Source organism: Chaetura pelagica, unplaced genomic scaffold, assembly GCF_000747805.2.
Source record: "Chaetura pelagica isolate M959 unplaced genomic scaffold, ChaPel_1.0 scaffold260, whole genome shotgun sequence".
NCBI classification, from domain to species: Eukaryota; Metazoa; Chordata; class Aves; order Apodiformes; family Apodidae; genus Chaetura; species Chaetura pelagica.
The window spans coordinates 931,007-951,168 of NW_009951940.1; the positions used below are offsets into that span (position 1 = coordinate 931,007).

The following is a 20,162-nucleotide window of genomic DNA, read 5'->3' on the forward strand; positions in this document are numbered from 1 at the left end:
TCTACTCTGCATTTGTAAGACCCCACCTGGAGAACTGTGTCCAGTTTGGAGCCCCCAACACAGAAAGGACATGGAGCTGCTAGAGGAAATCCAGAGAAGGGCCATGAAGATGATCAGAGGGCTGGAGCAGCTCTGCTCTGGAGACAGGCTGGGAGAGTTGGGGTTGTTCAGCCTGGAGAAGAGAAGGCTCCAGGGAGGCCTTGTTGCAACTTTTCAATACTTAAAGGATGCCTATGAGAAAGACACATAGAAGATTTTTAGCTGGGCCTGTAGTGACAGGGGAAAGGGTGATGGGTGTAAACTGAAAGAGAGGAGATCTAGTTTAGGTGTTAGGAAGAAATTATTTACAGGGAGGGTGGTGAAACACTGGAACAGGTTGCCTAGAGAGGTGGTGAAAGCCAGGTCCCTGGAAACATCTATGGCTCTGAGCAACCTGCTCTTGTTGAAGATGTCCTGGCTCACTGCAGGGGGTACTGGATTGGATGACCTTTAAAGGCCCCTTCCAACCCAAACCATTCTGTGATTCAAAACCGAAATGTGTAAAGCCAGAAAGAAGCAGAAAAAGCTTTTTTGTCATTCACTTGAGAAGCTGTGGAGTGCAGTGTTGTTGGTTTTGTTTGGGCTTGGGGTTGTTTTTTTTAAAGCTTTATCTTTAAATCTGGGTTAACTGTCTCCCATATACTTTCCTAAACCTCAAGTACTCAGCCACAGTAGAGGAAATTCTCTGAACAATAAAAAACATCAGAGTTTGGTAACAACTGCATTATCTTATCAGAGCCCGTAATTATCAGCAGACCAGGTTTAGTTTGCTCTGTTCTGCTCCCCAAGGGTAGAGTAACTCTTTACAGTACTGAGAAACTTTTGTGAAGTGGGTTTGGAGAACAATAGTCTTTGCTCTTGGAAGCTGGGAGGGATGGCTGGCACACAACTTGACCTTGAACACCTCCAATGATGGGTCATCTAAAGCTGCTCTGAGCAGCCTATTCCAGTGTCTCACCACACCATAAAAAAAAAAAAAAGTCTTCCTTACAACTAGTCTAAATCTGCCCTTTTAGTTGGCTGTAGCTTATTTCTGCTCCACAGTAGCATGCTACTTGTCTCTCTCATACTAAGAGGACTAAAGAAAGCTGCTCTTTTAAACTGACATCTCTAATGGCAAGATTACAAACCAATCTGGTTTTAATTTAGAAGCACCCAAGTAAGCATCCTAGTCTTGTAATCTTGGCTGTCTGTGTATCTTCAAACAACCAAGCGTATCTTGTAAAATAGTTGTTTAACTACCCTTGGGTCAGGAGCAGCTCTGTTTTACTAAGTTTTGTCCTGGGGCAGAGTTTTACACTCAGGTTTTAAACTGAAACCCAAGGGTTCGTTGTAAGGGGAATATTAATAGGTCTGTAACCAGAGATACAGCATGTGTTTCCATAACTTCAGCTATCAGATTTATTGCTCTTTTGGAACCTCATAAAGTGGAAATTTGGTAAAGAAGTTGTAACAAACGCAAAGATGATCAGATTGTGAAGGAAACCTGCTTTCCTAGTTTTATGTAGGAAGTTATTGTACCTTTATAAACCTTTGACCCATAAACCCTTGTAAAAACAAGGGAATGGCCTGTGCCTTGTACAGTCAGTCTGATGTTTGATTCCACATTTTCCCTTCCATGTAATTAATATGAAAACACTGCAGTAACATTTTGCCTGAAATGATGCTGTCTGCGGGCATTTCTGTGTGTAGGAACTGATGTCTTTGTTGCTGTGCTGTTTGCTGCTCCCAAGGGATGTAGATTGTGTCTGAAGGGTGTGGTCAGACGTCTTCTGAATGCTTCTTCCTACATTTTCCTGTAGCTTTTCTCGCTGTTCTTTTCCTGTCAGATAAAACTTGATGAATGCATATGTTAAAGATATATGCAAATTATTTTTAGAGGCTTTCTTGTAGTTCCCCAGTACTAAACAATTACTCTTGCTTTGGTTTGTAGGAGATTTTTCTGCCATTTTTGTGCATAAGCTTGAAATACAGCTCAGCATGTTTACTAGTGCCTTTGAGGCAGAGGTTGTTCTGAAGGAGGCAGAACATCATGCAGAAGTTAAGTAGTCCAAGCCTGAGCCTGCAAACTTCCATTTCATTTCTAGCAGTTGCACTTTTGAAGGTCTTTGAGTGAATTTGTCTGTTATTAATTTATCCTGATGAAACTCACCAGAGCCCTGGGCATTTGGAGTTTCATGATGGCTATTTTGACCTTACAGGAGAGGAGCCCTGCAGTTAGCAGCATGTGCAGTCATGTTGTCTTGGTGTTAGTCTGCCACAGGGGAGATTTTTATAACCTGCTTCAGCTTTCAAGTCAAAGTTTACATGAAAACAGCTCATAAGCTCCTTCAGTGAGGATAAGTCGAGAGTTGCTATGGGATTCCTGGCACTTTCAGAGCTGTATCTGTTGGTGTAGGGTGGATAGGAGCAAAGGCTTTAAAGTGGGCATAAAGGTTGGTTTAATACATTTGTGTCGATTGCCAGAAAAGAGCCCAATAAGGCAAGATACAATAGCTATAGTAGTGACTTGAGTTTTTAGCGGCAACAGGGATATGGAACTAAACTGGGACTTGGCAGGTGGGGGAAGTCCCTCAAGGGTCAGGAACTGGGGGGAGGTGTAAGAGAAGTGTCTCCTTGGCTTGCTCTCCCCGTCTTCCCTGAGGGCAGAACATTAGAGGCCTTTTGTCTGACCCAGTACTGCCTACTTTTAAGTCCTTAGCAGTTGTGTTGGCTGAATGTAATTCAACCATTTATTCAAGAGGTAAAGACATACTGCAGAGATGGGCTGTTTGTTTCCCCTTTATCTTGCGGATCTGAATTAGGTAAACGCTTAAGATTGTGTTGTTAGACTTCGACTCCTGTTTTAGCCTTTAGCAAGTGATGTTATCTCCAGTCTGAAGATTGCAAGCCTGGATTCCTGTTAGCTGAGCTCACGGTGTGGTTTGACATTACTGGTGGACTGGTGTAATGGCCAGCTGCTGCTGGAGGGGAGTAGCCTGCCCTCCTGCCCCTGCCCACAGGCTGCTTCTGCCTCCCTTCGTCTGTGAAGGTGTGAGCTACTTCAGCCAGCTGTGGTACAAAACTAAGCCAACTCTAAAAAAAAGCCCCAGCCTCCTTTTTTTTTCCCCTCCTTCCTTTCCCCCTGATAGTTTTGTGAAGCGGGTGTCAGGGAGGTCAGCAGAGCACCATGGTGGGGGCATTTGGTGGCTGAAGCTGTGCTGAGGGGCAGCCAGGTGGGATGGGAGCTCAGCTGGAAGCCTGGGTCACTCTCTTTTGCCTCTCAGTGAAGTAAACTAAGGTTCAGGGCGTTCAGTAGCAGTGCTGAAGCAGTTTCACTCTCCTCCACCTCCCTTTTGCAGGCCAGCTTTTACTACCAGAAAGATGTTTGCAGTACTATGCCAAAAAGATCAAGTCTGTTTTATTTTTAACATCTCCAGATTTCCAAAACTTCCTCCCCCTCCGTGGCTGCTTGCTGTGAGGGGGAAGTACAGAAAGCTTGGTGCACTTGTCCAAGCCCTGGAGCAAAGCCCTGCAGTTCTTTGCTCTTTCCAGCCAGGAGACTGGAGTGATGCTTGAGACTGTCAGGCAAGGGAGGAGATAACTTGCTCTTTTTCTCTTGTACTGCATTGATTTTTCAGACACCATCTGCTTGTGGCTGACTAATTTGCAGCAGTAGCCAAGAGGCAATTTTTTCCTTCCTTCTTTGAGATGCAGACTCATACTGTGGTTCATGCCTTTTGACACCAGACTTGGAAATCACTTAGAAACCTGGCTGGTCGATGATAAAACTTGGCTGCTTATTTAGTAGTTGATGGGAGGAGGGACTCTGGTGTTCTTAATGGCTCCTCTGTGAATAATGCATTTAACTCTGGATGGTTTTGAATCACATTGTTGTTCCGAAAGAATAACTGACAACAACATTAGTACCCAGAATAGCACGGAACAAGGGATGTGACAGTGTCTCAGCCTTGAACAGGAGAGGCTGATGTTGGTGTGCAGCTTCCTACTGGAGAGCCTCCAGTTTAGCAATTGGCCTGTGAGGGATTCCTTATGCAGATTTTCAGAGGCCTGTTGCAAGACCAAGCTTGGGAAAGTTTAGGGATGGGAAGTACTGTTAAAACTGGAAGGAGCTATTTAGTCTTGAAGGTTTTGGCAGGGGCCAAGTCACTGAGAAACTAAAGGAAGAAGTCTTGGTAAAGACACCTCTTTTCTTAATGATGGTGTTGTTCCAACTGGGATCACTTGTTCCAAGGGGCTTGCAGTGTGTCTGGTAGTCATTGGGGTAGGTCTTTTATGTGTGTAGATGTATAATTGTTTTGGGGAGGAACTCCAGAAAAGTCGAATAAGTGTCCTTTAAAAATGTGGGTTGCAGGTAAGTGTTTTGTATGAATTGGTTTAAGATGCAGTTATAACCAACTTCAATGAACTGTTTGTTTCCCTTTCCTAGAATATGACAGATACCTAGCATCCAGCAAAACCATGGCAGCAGCTTACCTTGATCCCAACTTGAATCATACACCGAGTTCAAGTGCAAAGACACACCTCAGTACTGGGATGGAACGTTCCCCAGGGGCCATGGAACGAGTCTTAAAGGTTTTTCACTACTTTGAGAACAGCAGTGAACCGACCACGTGGGCCAGCATCATCCGGCACGGCGATGCTACCGATGTCCGAGTAAGTCTGCCATCTTTAGGTTAAGTGATAACTTGGTTCTCAAAAAAAACCAGGGAAGTGAAAATCTGGGAGTGAACAAGCATGGAAGTTTTGTGGTTTGTTTTTAAAGCATCTTTGCTTGTGAATTGTGAGCAACTTCAGAAAATGCTTTAAGTGGTACCAACTTCCCTTCAGAACAGAAAAACCCGATGTAGGCTTGTGTGTTATCTTAGAGAGATGAGAACTCTTCCCAGTCTTGCAGAATGGAAACTTGACCTTTAGAACAGTGGTTATCAGCCTAGATACCACTTCTGATGTCTGTCTGTTGACTTTTACCACTTCGTACTCCCCAAAAGCCTGTTTTGACACCTCATGATGACATGAGAGCTGGGATGAAGGTGACATTAAATGACAATTTTAATGTTTTAGAAAAAATAAGACATTTTGTAACATGTTTAAAATGTTTAAACGTAGTGTGTACTTGACTTTAGAAAAAAAACCTAAACAAGTCGTTTGGAAGCTCATTCCCCCACAGTGTGGGAAAATTGAACTGAAGAGTCCTTTCTCTATTCAGGAAGTCCCTTTGTTGCCCTCTTTCCCCAATAGTCACTTGCTGCTTGTATTTATACAGTGTTGTCCTTTAGTTAGTCTGTGCAGAAAACCCCAAAGATTGCATGTTTTTTTAAGAATAACTTTAAGAATCTATAATCTTGGAGGTATGTAGAAATGGTTATGCATGAAAAGCCAGTGTTTATTCTGAAATGTACATTCTTTCTAATGCTGAGACCTTTACTTAGCATTTGCTATACTTATTCTTTAAATTTTGAGGTGTTGTAGTATTTAAACTAAAAGGAAGCTCAATGTAATATGTCAAATGCTTTAAAAACTTTGTGATTTGCTTGTTTTTTAATTATCCTCCAAGAGCAGAATCTTGCATGGTGGTAGGTGGTGTGTGGGGTTGTTTTCTTCTGTAAGGTTCTTAGTGGAAAAGCAGGTTCCCATCTGCTCCTGCCTTCCAACATTTGTTTTCTCTGCACAGTCCTTCAAATTCCAATAAGATGTCAGGATTCTGCTGAAGGGAGAGACTTGTCAAAAGTTAAGGACCTGTTATCTTCTTCTGCCCACTACTGAATTTCCACTGTGCAAGATAAAACTTAAAAAAAAAGGCTATGAAGAGTTTTGAGTGGTTTATCTTCCTTTCCTACTGTTTATTTTCAAGCAGGGCTGTGGATGAAAACACTGAGCAACATTCCTAAGTGGAGCAGATCTTGTGACAGTGATCACAGACCTGTGAAATTCAAGGATTTGCATTGGTGATGATCAGAAAACTTGTTTCTGGTTGATTTAATAAGTTCCAGTCTGTGTTTTGAGATAACTTGGTGAATAGACAGATTAGAGGTACAACAATGGGAATCATTATCATCAATATCATTAACTAATTCTACACAGAGCAGAGTTTTGTAGGTGCCACTTGAAACATCTTTGCTCCCTGGCTTACTCTCTCAATACGTTTTTAACCTTGCAAGCCTCTCTTGTGAAGGAATGTCAAGGGTTTTTTGCATGGATACTTGAAATGGAGGTTGTCTTTCCAAAGGAGTGTGGAGAAACTGGAAAAACAAAAGCAGAGATTACATCTGTGGTTTCTCCAGCTCAGAAATACCTGTGGTTATGGGCTTTAAGGATCCAAAACTTACACTCCCTGTAAGAAGTTCAGTGCTGAGTTCAGTTTAGAGTTACATATCCATGTTCTAAGGAAAAATGTGTCATATTTTTTGTAAAAGCTGGACCAAAAGAGCATGCAAGTAACAGTTACTTAAGGCTTTCCTTAATTTTGAGTCCTTATATGCACGTTTAAGTGGATGGTTGTTTCTAAAAGCAATGGGATTTCTGTTTTGTTCTCCTTTCCTGATGAAGAAGAATGTGATGAGTTGCTGTTAAACTTCATTCTTCTACAGATTGATTCATTTTTATTTTGTGCAGCTGGAACAGTGACTGTTGGATGTGCAGGTACTCCACAGTAAAGATCTAGCATGGATGTATTTCCATGTCCTGACATTTATTTTAGAAACAGTAAACCCTGGTTGGAGTACAAGTCTACATTCCATTGGAATGACTGTTGTTTGACCAAGCCAAATGATTGAAGATTAAAATAGCCTTTAAGGATTTTATCCCTTAGCTTTGCCCCCTCTCCCTCCCACCCCTCCTTGTATGGAGGAGAAGGTTTTCAACACAGCTTCTATTTCTTATGAATTACAAACTGGGGAAGAGTTGGGTTTGGCCTTTTGGCTCATTTCCAAGGAGCTCTGTAAGAATATTGAGAGGTGAATACCTTTGAGACACCTCTGCAATTAGAAGGAAGAAAGGTTTTTTCAGGACTACTCCCTGGTTAGCACAGCTTCTGGGATGAGAGCTGGGGAACTTTTCCAGTATTCAAAGGAAATCAGACTTGGTCTGAAGGCCCCAGAAGAGCCAATTAGAAGTTATTTCTGCTGGTAAAATGGAGGACTTTGTGAAATGTGACAACACCAAGGGAAAGGAGAGTGGTTGGACACTGGTGGAGTCACCATCCCTGGAAGTGTTTAAAAGAAATACAGATGTGGTGCTTAGGGACATGATTTAAGCACTGAACGGGTAGATTAGGTTGTGGTTGGTGGATTTAGGTTGTGGTTGGACTTGATGATCTTCAAGGTTCTTTCCAACTAGGATGATTCTGTGAATTTTCTTTACTCATTTGTGACTTCTAACTGATTCTCTTTCTAGTCAAGTTTGCCTTTGTCAATGGAAAGGATGTGTTTGACAGTCAAAGAGGTGAGGAAAGGCCCTTTTCTCATTAAAAAATATAGTAATCTTTTATGACTTCCTAGGAGTAGAAACACAGTGCTGTAGTTGTATACATTATACACAGATCTTTCATTAAAAGTCTCACATTGCTGATTAGGCTCAGATAAACAGAACTTAGTTTTCTGTAAGAGTCTCACAAGTGGCTAGACTAAAGGTATGATTTCCTTGCTATTTGACTTGAAATGTCTTTGACCATGACAACAGTGTGGCTATATGTAGAGTTTACTTCTGGCTGAGGACCTCTGTTTGTTCTGGATAGATTTAGTCCCTCAAAGACAGCTGTTTCCTTTGAGGGATGAGTTGGTTTTCTGCAAAGGATTCAAGGGCAGCTTTTCAATTCTTGGAAATGCTTTCTTGGATTTCAAAGACCTGGCATGCTCCCTCTAGCCCTTTTTTCCTTGGTGTAATACTAAAGACATGCCTCAGTTTCCAAATTTAAAGAAAAAAGAAGGCTTTTATAATGTGCAGACAGTGATCTCCTTCTGTGCAATGGTCCGTAGCCGGCATTTGCCAGAGAAAGAAACGTTGTTTATCTTCCCTGTTTATCTTGGGATGTCTTCATTTGCTTGTGCTGTCTACGTGCTTATTCACAAGAGAGTTTTCCAGGGCTTTGGGATTGGAGAGGATGCAGGGCATGCTCTGCCCTGTCCACAGCCTCAGGTGTGGCATGCAAGTAGGTGGGTGTTGCTGAGATGGAATTTCTTTGGTCTCAAGTGCACCCTGAAAGTAAACATTGCCACCACATCTTGATCAGCGGGTTCAAGTAAATCCCCTTTCTTTCTTCAGAAGATGTGGTTGAAGCAGAACTGTAACTAAATTTGATGGACAAATAAATGTTTTGCATTTAGCAGATTGAGTGGGTAGGGAGGGGTTGGATTTTTCATAAATCAGATATTTGGAAACCTTGTGTGAGCCCTTACAGCTGGTTTTCCTTGAAACACAGTTCTTCTCTGTGGTCTGCATTTCCACTCCAGAGGTGCCCAGCTTGCACCTTCTTTTAAATGTCCTGCTCTTAAAGCTCAATCTCGATTCTTGAGAAGTAGTTCTGTGAAGCAAAGGTGGCATCATTTATATGGAAATAACATCCAGAAAGCTCAACCAGGCCATTGCCAGACAGGCACCTTGATTTTTATACAGGTTTGTTTTGGTTTGGTTTTGTAAAACTGAAACATAAACTGTTTAGAGGTGCATTAAAACTTGTAGCTGTCAGCTTTGTCCCTATTTCTGCAGCTAGAGACAAGCACAGTTAGAAGTCTTCAATAACTATCCAGGGCTTTCTTAGCCTATTCCTCATTCAGATGTCTTTTTCTCCCTTTTTTATGCAGCATTGATGCCATTTATTTTTTGGGACAACAGTATCACCCGGAAATGTCAGCTTCTTTAATATGGATAGAATAAGAACTCAGAAAGCTGAATAAAAAAAGAACATTGTTAGCTAAGGATAAGGACCCAACTTAATGGGCTCAAAAAGTTTGAAGTCAAGAGGTATGTCTTAGCTGTGTCCCATCCCTACAGCAGGGAAAAAGACTGAAGGAAATAAATCAGTTTCCCTGTCCATCTGCTGAGTCTTTTTTTCACAGATACAAGTTATGGGTGCAGGGTTGGAAGACTGTATTCCAGCCAGTTTCCCATTTTGAGCTTTTCAGAAGGACTGAAGCACATTTTATAGAATCACAGAATGGTTTGGGTTGGAAGGGACCTTAAAGATCATCTAGTTCCAACCCACCTGCGTGGGCAGGGACACCTCCCACCAGACCGGGTTGCTCTAAGCCTCAGCCAACCTGCCCTTGAGCACTTCCAGGGATGGGGCTTCCACATCTTCCCTGGGCAACCTGTGCCAGTGTCTCACAACCCTCATGCTAAAGCATTTCCTCCTAATGTCTTGCCTGAATCTACCCTCTTCCAGCTTGGCAGGCACATCACTAAAGCACTTTATTAAAACACCTTACTGCGTTTGTTTGCTTTTTGCCTGTGTGAGTCTCTCCTTCTATTCATATCAGATTTTTATCTTCCTAAATAATTTGTGATTTGCATTTATTGGTCCATCTTACAGTATCTGTTTCACTCTGGTTTGGCTACCTGTTTGTGCAGCATTTCCATTCCTTCCAGGTTTGTCTGCATTGGGCTCTTGAGTTTTATGCCAGCACTTTTGCACTGTGTTGTTGCTGTATTTTATGCGGTAATAGAGATCTGGGTATCTGACTGGAGAGGCAGTTTGTGGCGCAGGAATGAGGTCTACAGCTCAGATGAGATCCTAGTTAGATGAGCATTTCTTCTGGCAGCAGTACCAGCATCCTTCTCACTGTTTGTTTGCTCATGCTACCATTCTAGCTGTGCTGACATAGCTGTTGGAAACAGCCACAAGGTAAAATTAATGGCTGTTTTAGTGTTGTTTTAAATCCAGGTCAGTTTTGCAGTCTTGTTTTTCTGCTCCCTTGGACACAATGGAGAAAGCTGGAGGAAGAGAGGCAATGCCTGTTCCCCCTGGCACTGCTCAGGTCTGCAGTGTAACCACACCACCAGTGAATAGGCTGTCAAAGCCTTATTTACAAACACCCCTCATCACCCCCTGCAGCATTCCTTGTTATCCAAACACTTCTCAAGGATATTGCCTGTCTTGAAAAAGGGGAAGAAGCTTGTCAGTCTAACCCTCAGTCACTGAGAAAACTAACCTCTAGCCACAATTCCACCCATTCATCTTCAGCTCTGTCCTTCACATCTTCCCAGATGCACTTGACTTCTTCTTGATCCCTAGCAGGGCTCAAAACCATGCCATATAAGTATTTTTGGAGTTGTAGAAATCTGCTGCATGCAGCAATAGCTACATATCCAAATCTAATTTCTACCTGTACACAGTGATGTACATGCTTTGAAGGAGTGGAACAGCCTGATGTATAGAAGCAGACTGGAGCTAAGTGATTCCTAACATCAATTAAATACGTGCAGAAATAAATAAGTAAATGAATATTAAAAGAGTTAGAAAATAGGTAGCATTTACTTCCCCCCTGCTTTCTTTTCTCTGCTACATGCTTACATGCAGTGTAACAGATGACAAGACACAGTTGTGTTTTTGGGTAATGTGGACCTCTCTTCTGCAAACTTGAAAAAAGTGCTAAGAACTCACAATTATGGACCTGCAAAGTAAGCAGTATAAAAAAGGAAGGTAGATGATACTGTTGTGTTGAAACTAATTGTGAAAGACAGAAATACTCTTGATCTGTAGGGTATGTGTTTTTGTGCTAAATACTCCTGATATCTTTGGATGAGACACACAGGCAAAATAACATTTTAAGAATAGTATAAATAACCCTTAGACGTTTTTCTAAAAACACTCATAGAATCATAGAATGCCTCAGCCTGGGAGGGACCCATAAGGATCATTGAGTCCAACTCCCTGCTCCTCACAGAACTGCCTAAAACTAAACAGTATCACTAAGAGCATTGTCCAGACACACCTTGAACTCTGACAGGGTTGGTGCCATGACCACTTCCCTGGGGAGCCTGCTCCAGTGACTTGACTACCTCCTTAGTGAAGAACCTTTTCCTGATGTCCAGTCTGAACTTTGCCTGACACAGCTTCATCCCATTTCCTCGTGTTCTGCTGCTGCTGGTCACCAGAGAGAGGAGATCAACCTGTCCTACTTCAGCAAAGACCACATTCTGTGTTAGAGTTTAGCCATACAGAACTGGATCCAAGGAAGCTCCTGGACTTTCCAAGTGCAACGGAGGGTAGGGGACAGTGAGCTCTGTATGTTAAGCTTCTGGAAAACTAAATGTCAACGTTTATATTACTGTTAGCTTATTTAGGAGGCTACACCAGTATGCAGGAGGATCAGAAGGTTGCTGATTCAGCCAAGGAGACTGGAAAGCCCAGCTCTGTGTTTGTCAATGCTGTCAGCATGAGCTGGGAGGTTCCCTGTGGAGTGATGTGTGGATGTGGGGAGGCACTTTGGATGACTGATCTGAGTATGGCTTAAGTGTGAAAGATGCTGAGGCACTTCTGTGGATGTGTTGCTTGACTTGATGTTGTTTCTGGGCTTGCATGATGACAAAATCCTGGGCACTAGAAGAACATGTTTACAAACTATAGTTTTGTTATCTCCTAACTGCTGGGCTGCTGCAGCAGAGTTTCTGTTCAGCTGGATCAGTTCCTTTCTGTAGTTTATTATGTGTGGTGTGTGAACATGTTTGCTGGTTCAGTGCAGGGAGAGAAAGTATGATAATACAAAAGAGTGATGTGGGCTTTGCTCTTTGAACAGCAGACATATTGACACTGGAGGACAAACCTGCATTTTGGTGTTGGCGAGGACGTTCCTGTATGGAAATTGTAGAATTTGCATCAGAGCGTTTTTAGGTTACTGTGGTCCAGCTTTTAATTTAAGCTCCCTGTGTTAATCTCTCATCAGGAGTTATAATACATGCTATATAAATAGCATCTGGCATACTTGAAGTGCTTCACAAACATTAACACCATGTCCCTGTGTTGGAGGTGCTACTTAAAGACTTTTTCTAGTGCAAGACACTTTATCCTTCCTACTAAGTCAGGAAATTAGGTTTGTAGTCACACTGGGAATATATTATTCCAACTTCAATTTATTCCTAGTAGCACATCAGCTTTTTTAATTTACAAGTAAGCAATTAATTTTCACTCATTTACAGAAGCACAAGATATTATTGATACATACTGGGAGAGCCTAGGGTATCCTGTGCCTTTTAGCTTTTCTCTGGCCTGTTTTGATTTTTCAGCAGCCTTCTAAATACATTGTATTGTAAATTACATTTTTTTGCACATTCTCCTAATTTAGGACAAACATGAATCTCTTTTTCAAGTTAGCTGTGTTGAATATCTGTGGGGTTTTTAGACAAATTAGTAAAAAATAGTGTCATCCAGTTTTTTAGCTATTGAAAACGCTTATTTTTCTTCTCTCTGGGTTAGAGGAAAGACATGGTGACCTATCACTTGCCTATTATTGACAGGAGATTCCTCTGAGGGCTTTCCATCTTCTTTTGCTCAGCAGTACTAGCCTATTTTATGTTTAGGATGCTAGCTCTGGTAACCTAGTTGGAGTTAATGTGATTACAGTAAACAGCATTCAACTGGCATTTGATTGTGTGACTTCCTTACAGTTGTAGGGTACTTATGCAAATGAAAACAGATGCAGGAAAATTGAGTATTTCTAGCTATGATTAATTTGAGGTTGTAAATTATTAATTCAGATTAAAATTTTGATGTTCTCTACCTGTTCTTTTTTCCACTCAGTAATGTATTTGAGGAGCTTCCTGAGTTCTTAAAAGGCTGGTTGGAGTAGGATTTGGGGAGATTTCAGATGTTTTTGGCTGTGCCACTGTGAAAAGATTGTTGTGATGTATCTCAGCAGGATGTCTTAGTCACTATTGTGCAGTGGTTAAGCAGTTAAATTGTTTGTCTGGAAACTTCTGATTAAGCATTCTGGTCACTGCCAGGAGGAGCATCAGGCATGCTTCTGGCAACTTGCAACCCTAAAAGACAGAGAAGCTGTCAGCTGTCCTGGAGTGATGGCTGTGGCTTTGTCTGGCACTCCAAGCAGCCCCACCAGGTCTCTGCAGGCTGCCCAGAACCCGAGGAGGCTCTGTGTGTTGTTTACTACCTGATCAGAGTTAAATACAGGGACTCTGTTATGGCTGCAGTGCCAGGGCAGCAGCTCTAGGAGATTTATCTTGTGCTGTTTGGAAGTAGCAGCTGGATAAAACAAACCCTGTGGTGCTGTTGGGAGTGTAGGATGCTGTTTGTACGCTGAGCTTCCCCTGGTGTGAGCTGTGGTGCTGACTGAACCAGGCTATTGTGGTGCTGGTTTATGTTGGTTGGAGGTATGGCTCTATAGGTTTAAATTTCAGCTTCTCTGCTTTATTAATAAAAAAAATAAATGAGCAAACAGAAGTTTTATTTTGGAGTCTTCCCTTGCCTATCAGCCATTTTGAGTGTCTTCATCACCACATTGCCTTATTTCTCTAGGTTTTGGTTCTGGCTTCTGCAGTGAGCTCTCTGGCATTCCAAAATAAAGAAGTGAAGCCACTTGTGTTTGTTTTTTTGTAAAGCATCAGTGCTTCTTTTCTGGGCTTACCTAAGTTTTTAGCATGTATTTTCCAACAATTGCACTTGACCTCCTTTGCACTAGTGCTGCTACCTCCTTAATGTTTATGCTGAAGTTGACTTTCTCCTGAGTTGCAGTATGTGTTAATTGTTGCTTATTGTTTCCTTGGCTTGGTACCAAGTACCTGTCTAGAAGAGAGGAGGTACCTTTCCTAAATAAGTTAGAAAATACATTTACTTTTTTTATTAGCAGTTACTTTTAGTTCTGTGGTAGGTTTAGAATTGTTTGATGGCTTAAAAGGGACAGAGGCTTAAAAACCTCAATTTCTTTTGTTGGAAATTAAGGCATCTGATTTCTTTAGTCCTTTTGAAATCCCAACTTGAAAATCAGAGAGGTTCTGAGAAGTCTGACTTAATTCTTTCCTGACTAAATTCCTTACTGATGGTTTCAGCTGCCTTATGCATCGGTATTCTTGATGGTTCAGGCAATTTTGCCTTAATTTTTCTTTCCGAAGCCATTTCTTATCACAGCAGGCATAACTGCCTTTTAAGAACACATACCCCTTTTCATTGTCGGAGGCAGGGGAAGGAGTGAATTTCCAAAACCAAACCCTGCATGTTACATACTCTATTTATTCAGGGGGCAGAAAGTGATGAGAAGGAATGAATCTCTTCTGTTTGCATGCATATAGAAAAGCTGGCAGTGTTCCCCTTAGAGGAGAGCATGCCTGCCAAAATACTAAGCTTTACTAAGCAGAGATTATCCTTTGGGTGAGGAAGAGGTTAAATGTGCCTCTGTCACTTCTGAGAGTACTTGGTGGTTGCTTTTTGTTTCCTGGGATACAGTCAGCTGTTCCCCTTGGCTGTATTTGATAAAAAGACCTTTAAATACAGGCAAGAAACAAACTTAACCAGTCTTTGTACACTGTGGTCAATCCATTTAATTCAGGTTGAAAAGTGTTCACTGACCGGGTAATAGATCTTTGGAACTTGCTGGGGAAGGTTGCAAAAAAGTGAACTGCTTTCAGAGGAGGTAGGATGAGTAACTGGAAGAGTTTCATTGAAGACTGATGAATGGCAGAAACAATGCTTGGCTCAGGAAATCCACTTGGATAAAAATAGAAGCTGGGAGAGCATTCAGAGGGAGTGTGCTTGCCTGGTGTTGCCTCTTCCCCCGGCATCCATCTGTGGCCACTGTGGTTCTTCCTTCAGTTGTTTCACCAACTTATTTGCAGGGAGGTTACATCAGACTTTTGTCCCAGCAGCTTGAGCACCTTCTGGCTGCCAGGACTCAGCTGTTGCTGGTTAGTCTGTGTGGTGCTGCCAGCTGGTAGTGCCACTTCAAAACTTGTTTGCTAGAGGTTTTTGAGGTCTTCTACCTCCCACACAATACAGTCCTTCACAAGCATCTTTCATGCTTTGCTGTTTGTGCCAGTCTTCCTTCAAGTGCAGGGCTTGTCATCCACTTAGAAGTGGATGTCCAGCTTCTGGGCACTGAAGAAGACAAGGGTGTTGGGAGGCACTGCTGGTACTGAAGGGACTTATGCTCCCAATGATGTTCATTATGCTGCTGTTGGAGACCTTTCGTGACTCAGATCCCATGAACTTCATCAACACAGCCTGGGTTGCCTTCTTGCAGGTTTGAAATAATTTAATTTTTTTATGTTTCACTGTGCACTGTGTTGCTTCTGGAAGATTATTTAAAGGTTGGAGTTTGATCAGATGGTGTGAGCTGATCTGGCAGCTCGCTGTCACCTCACCAACAGCATGATTCCATGCCTACACCTGCCATCTTCCCCCTCTATTCAGATTTAGGGCTTCCTTAACTGTCTTTTGCAGTTAGTTTTTTGCTTGCTTAGTTTGCAGAATCAGAGTCTTAAATAATTCTTTAGGATATGAAATCACAACTTTTGGGTAACAGTGTCATCCTGTAAAAAACCCTTTCCCTGGCTCGTTCCAGCAGCCCACCTTTGGCTTCTGTAGTTCTTACCACTGATTACAAAGTTGATGTTTCCTGAAGTTCTGAGCAAGAATCAGCAGCTTGTGCAGCTGTATGTGTAGGTGTATGTATGTATATATAAGTCACACATGACTTATTTTCACACCTTTAAATGGTCAGAAGCAAAGGACTGTGAATTCCTCAGAGAAGTGTCTGGGAGCAGTGATAGCCCATGGTCCTGCTGGGTTCTAAACTCTGCCGTGGCAGGGATCTGCCTTCTTGCCAAGAGACTATCCCTACCTTCTATCAGGTTGTGAGGGAGCAATTCTGACCTCCTCCTGACTTTCTAATCTGGATAAAAGCAGGACAGCCTGGCATGCTGCACCTGAAAGGCTGCTAATCCACCATCTACCAACAAATTTGAATTATAGTTAAGAGTGTGTTAGACTTCTCTAAGGTTTGAGATGGAAGGGAAACTGCAGTCTGTTACTGTTTTTTAAAGGTTCCTTTCCCCAGCAAGAGATCCTCCAAAGTTGAAATTTACCTCAGGGCAAACAAGCAGAACGTTTGTTTTGTTTGAGAATCTTCCAAAATATTTGTCTCTTGCATCATTTTATAAGGGATCTGTGCTGAATCTGAGGAGAAAATGAGTGGGAGGAAGAGGGGAAAAAGGGAACCAAGGGGCTGTGATGTGACCTACCAAATCCTGGCTGCTGGGGCACTAAGTGGGATGAAAATTTAAGATGATTTTCCAGTTGTAAATTGGGAGTGACTTTTAAAAGCTGCTGGTGGGGTGCTTGGTTTGTTTTTTGTTTGTTTTTTATTAAATACATCTTGCTTTCATCCAGAAATCTCCTTTTTTTGTATTTTGGCTTTAATGTTGTTCTGTTTTACGTAGAGGAAATAGTGGCTTAATGTATATTTACTGATGTTTTGTGAAGCCTCACTGGTGAAACTGAAGAAATGGTAAATGTTTGTCAGAAACAGGTTACAGGGAACATATTTAATGTTCTTAGCAAAGATGATACTTGATATATTGCTTATTATTTTGTATAGGACATGATATTGTTACATTTTCAAGCTTTACTGTAGAACATTTGGAAAATATAAACTGCATTTTTACAGCTTGTAAGGTGTGCGTGTGTTTCTTTGTTTTAGGGCATAATTCAGAAGATTGTGGACAGTCACAAAGTGAAAAATGTGGCCTGCTATGGGTTGCGGCTCAGTCATCTGCAGTCTGAGGAGGTTCACTGGCTACACCTGGACATGGGGGTGTCCAATGTGAGAGAGAAATTTGAACTAGCTCACCCTCCAGAAGAATGGAAGTAAGAGCACAAATCTGTTGTCATAAAAAATTACTCTATAATTTGCATTATTAAGGAAGATCCGTACATGTGCGTGTGGGGAAAAACCCAAACCAACTAAAGAAATTTTTCTCAGAGAGCTGGAAGTGGTGTTTTGTTTGAGGTTTTCTTTGTTGTTGTAAGGGGTTTCCTGCAAACTGAGGAGAACAGATACAGGATTTAGAGGAGGCATAAAGTAGGAACAAAAATTTTCTAGTCGTTTGTCCTGAAAATCTGCAAAACTGCGGGTTTATCTAGTGAACTGACCCCATCTCAGGTATTGTCATTAAAATTTTAGAATAAGAACCCTATTCCTATCTGTGGTGTAAGCATAGCTTTGAAAATATAAAGGGATAAAACTTGTTACTGAGATGAAAAAAAATAAATGTTAAATACTGGTTGCATTTATATATAGTCTTCAGTGGGAAAAAAATAATTTGAAGAGTGAAATGCAGTGAAAAGATCAGTTTATCTCTCTGCAGTTGTAAAAGTATTTATTAGGTATTTAAAAGTATTTATTGAGGCCCAGAGTGATGAGTGACATCTGCCTCTCTTCTAACTGGGATCTTCTTCAATTATAGGAGGAACAGTGAACAACAGAAAAGCAACTGCAGAACTTGTTGGTTTTATTTCATAGCCTAATTCTTTTGCTAAGATATTTTCATGAACCCAGGTAGCTGATGAAAAGAAGTGTGATGACCTGTGCTCTGCTGAAGGTTGAGCAGAGTCAGGTGCATGCTCAGGAGGATGTAGGCTGGAGTGGAAGAAGGAAGAAATTGTCCACGTTCCTGGTGGAAAGACAAGAGGAAACTATAATTTGGGGAAAGACACAATAGTCTGTTAGGAAGATAGGGAGCATGGAGTTTTAAAAAACTGTTAAACCAAGTACAGTGCTAAACTCATGTGAGAACACCACAATTAGTGCAGAAGTTGCTAGTTATCTTAAAGGCTACACATCTTCTGTAAATAGTATATTTAATTTCTTGCAAATTGAGTTATATACTAGCAGATGTAACCGTTCACAATCTTCAGTTTATAAGCTCTCCTTAGGGGCCTGATTTTAACCAGTACAACAAATTCAAACAAATTAGGCGTGTTTAAAACTTAGGTTTCAGAAATGTTTCCTGTTCTTTTCTGTGCACGTTACATTTTAATGTTTCTGGGTTATTTTTCCTTTTTTACTTAGCAAGAAATTGCAGTTTAGGAAGTGGGGGATTCCTGAAATGTTTACATGACAGTGGTGCTGCCTGTAAGATGTGTTAATTTATGCTGTGGAAATTTGTTACTTAGTGCACAAGTGTCAGTTCCAATTTTATTCCACAGTGCAACCCAGATTGTACACGTTGCAGAACAAAGATAATCAGTTTTAAAAGCAAAATGAGGTGATTGTTTTGAAGCCTGTGGAAAGAAATTGTGTAAAATACTTGTGAAGGAGCTATGGCAAGATGTAAATTATTCAATACCTTTCCAGAGTGTCACTGAATGTTTTATCAAATACAGGCAGCCTGACATACCTTTTAAACCCCTGGAGATTTGCTGTGCATAATCAAAATGCTGCTGTCATATTTGTAATACCATAACACTGGGTGCTTAAGATCATATGACAGTACTTGTAAAAATATTTAGATTAGTAAATGGAGAGGAGTCTTGGAATGGTTCTTAAATTAAAAGCTTCCTATGGTGTTAATAGACTAGTAACTGCCTCTTGTGTGATTTCTTTCTTTAACCATCTAAATTAAAAGGACTGTATGTTCACAGTGTTCAGAAACTGGATCTCAAACATTTCCCTGGACTAATCCAGATACTGATTGTCAGTAGCTTGTACACAGACCAGAATAAAATCCATCTTCTGTATACACACCTTTTGTCTGGTGCTGTGCTGTTTATAATCCTGCAGAGGATGAGCCCAGTGAAGGGGAGAAATAGAGATACAGCTCTGCTTCAGATGGCACAGCTGTAGTTAGAGCTTAGAAAGGGTAAATAATAGTGGGCAACAAGGTCACCCAGACTTTTGTCACAATTTTCTTCCCTCTTCCTGTGTCAATGAGTTCAGTTGCAGGAGAAGACACAATTTAGCTTTCCCAAACTGCCAGTGGATCACCTCAATTATGTGGCAAAAGATGAAGAGGAAGTAATTGCTTACTGGAAGCCTTTTTTCCCCCCATCCTCGTGTTTGCTTTTAAAATCTACTTTGAGAACCTGCTTGCTAAGAAAAGGTTTGGGTTCTGGGCAATTTAAGAAAGGATGGAACTATCTTGTAGCTTTAAAAAAAATTTAAATCACTCAAGTATTAGTGCTTCCTTTTTTCTTACAAACAGGAAAGATTGGCCCTAAAATTCAGATAAAAAACTTCTGTTAACTGTGCCTGTGTCTTCACTGTACATTTACCTTAGGAATGTTCATCTTAATTAACTGTATCATACAAAATACCCTTTTCCCACCTTATTCTCTTCTTTAGCAAAGAAGATAATTCTGTCCAGCGTCTGAAAATTACAAATGTGTCTAAATCGTGGCACCAAAAATGATCAGAGTTACAATTATTGGAACTGCTTGCTTATTTGTTTGTAGTAGTTTGTTCTGGAAATAAGTGTTCTGGAGTCCGCTGTCGTTTATGTCACACTGGGTAATACTGTCTGATTTCTCTGAGTTATAAAAGATTTAGCACTACAGATGAGTTGTATAATTGGAGTGTAATTCCATGCAGTTGCTTTAGAATGACTTGTTTTCCAGATGCAGTCTGAAAGTTGTATTCATTACTGAACTCCAGTAACACTGCTGCTGTTAAGTTTATCTTAGTGTAGCATAAATTGTTCATTGTTCCTGAAGCATTTGCTTGTACAAAGGCCTTGGTACCTCTGCACATGAGCTGATCCCCAATGACAGATGAAATACAAACAAAATCCCTGTCCTGGTTTGAGCCAGGATGAAGCCAATTTTTCTTTTTACTGATTTTTTTTTTTTTCCTTCAGTAAGCTTTCTTGTAACTAGCAACAGTGTGTTCTGCTAGGCTGATAAGACAGTGGAATGTTTTTCTAACTACTGAGGCTTCAAGGCTGCACCTGCACTCTGCTGGCTCAGACACTATGGGGAGATCTGTGACCCCCCCGTAGGAGGCTGAGTTAGATGGACAGCAAAATTGGCCAAAGATATTCCATTCCATATATCTACGTAAGCTCAGAGGAAGGTCAGAGATCACAGAAGACAACTTCCTCCCTTCTTCTTCCCCCCTTCTCTTCCGTCCATGGCCGGCGTCCAGGGAGGACTCTGTCCATCCATCACCGTCGATCCTCAGGCT

General features: G+C 41.3%; 1 protein-coding gene across 3 annotated transcripts in view; it reads left to right on the forward strand.

Annotated features, from left to right (window-relative positions):
• Positions 1-20,162, forward strand: part of PTK2 (protein tyrosine kinase 2) — a 153,016-nt gene that overhangs the window by 22,443 nt on the left and 110,411 nt on the right. Inside the window, exons 2-3 of one of the 3 annotated variants that reach the window (XM_009996612.1) lie at positions 4,469-4,695; positions 16,683-16,849. In XM_009996612.1, the coding sequence (XP_009994914.1) occupies positions 4,469-4,695; positions 16,683-16,849 (394 nt within the window). Of the gene's footprint in view, positions 1-4,468; positions 4,696-16,682; positions 16,850-20,162 lie in introns of those variants that run through there. The other 2 variants (XR_719861.1, XM_009996619.1) reach the window with 2 other exon arrangements.